The sequence below is a fragment of the Rhodotorula paludigena genome (genome assembly GCF_050403205.1).
Source record: "Rhodotorula paludigena JCM10292 DNA, Rt_paludigena_JCM10292v1_ctg177, whole genome shotgun sequence".
NCBI lineage: Eukaryota > Fungi > Basidiomycota > Microbotryomycetes > Sporidiobolales > Sporidiobolaceae > Rhodotorula > Rhodotorula paludigena.
This window is the reverse complement of record NW_027481281.1, coordinates 1-500: the sequence shown is the minus strand read 5'-3', so window position 1 is coordinate 500 and position 500 is coordinate 1. Positions and strand designations below refer to the sequence as shown.

At 65.8% G+C, this 500-nt stretch overlaps 1 protein-coding gene across 1 annotated transcript; it reads right to left on the bottom strand.

Annotated features, from left to right (window-relative positions):
- Positions 1–472, bottom strand: JCM10292_001763 (uncharacterized protein; the record flags this gene model as incomplete). Its single annotated transcript, XM_076653041.1, has 1 exon — positions 1–472. A coding segment is annotated over one exon (472 nt), but the record flags the coding sequence as incomplete, so codon positions are not given.
- Positions 473–500: the final 28 nt, after the last annotated feature.

The window sequence follows — 500 nt, the reverse complement described above, 5'->3', positions numbered from 1 at the left end:
CGAGGCTGGATCGGTAGGCATCGAGTTCGCTGAGCGAGACTTCGTTGTGCAGGTCGCGGAGATGGAGAGGAAAGATGGGCGAGATGGTGCCGTCGAGGCGGAGAGGCGGGACGGGCGGAGCAATGGGAGTTGAACGATTCGAGGCGACCGTCCATCCTACGCCAACCGTCTCGCTCACGCCGCCGACGCACTTGATCTTGGTGCGCGTAGGTTCCCACCCGCGAAGTCGCACGTATAGTGTGCCGCGAGCACTCGACGTGCCGACACCGCCCATGCTCCGCTTCGACGTCACGCGTGCGAGTGCTATTGATTCCACCTCGGCACTGCGGAGCTCGGCCACGTCGTAGTCGTTGAGGCTCGGGCATGCCGAGCCGAGGGCGGGCGACCCATCTGGTGCAAAGGGGTGGCCCCGTGCGGCGATGGCGGAGATGGCAGGCTCGACACGTGCGTCGGCGAGGTCGAGCTCAAGCATGGCGGCCTGAAGACGGACCTCAGAGGCC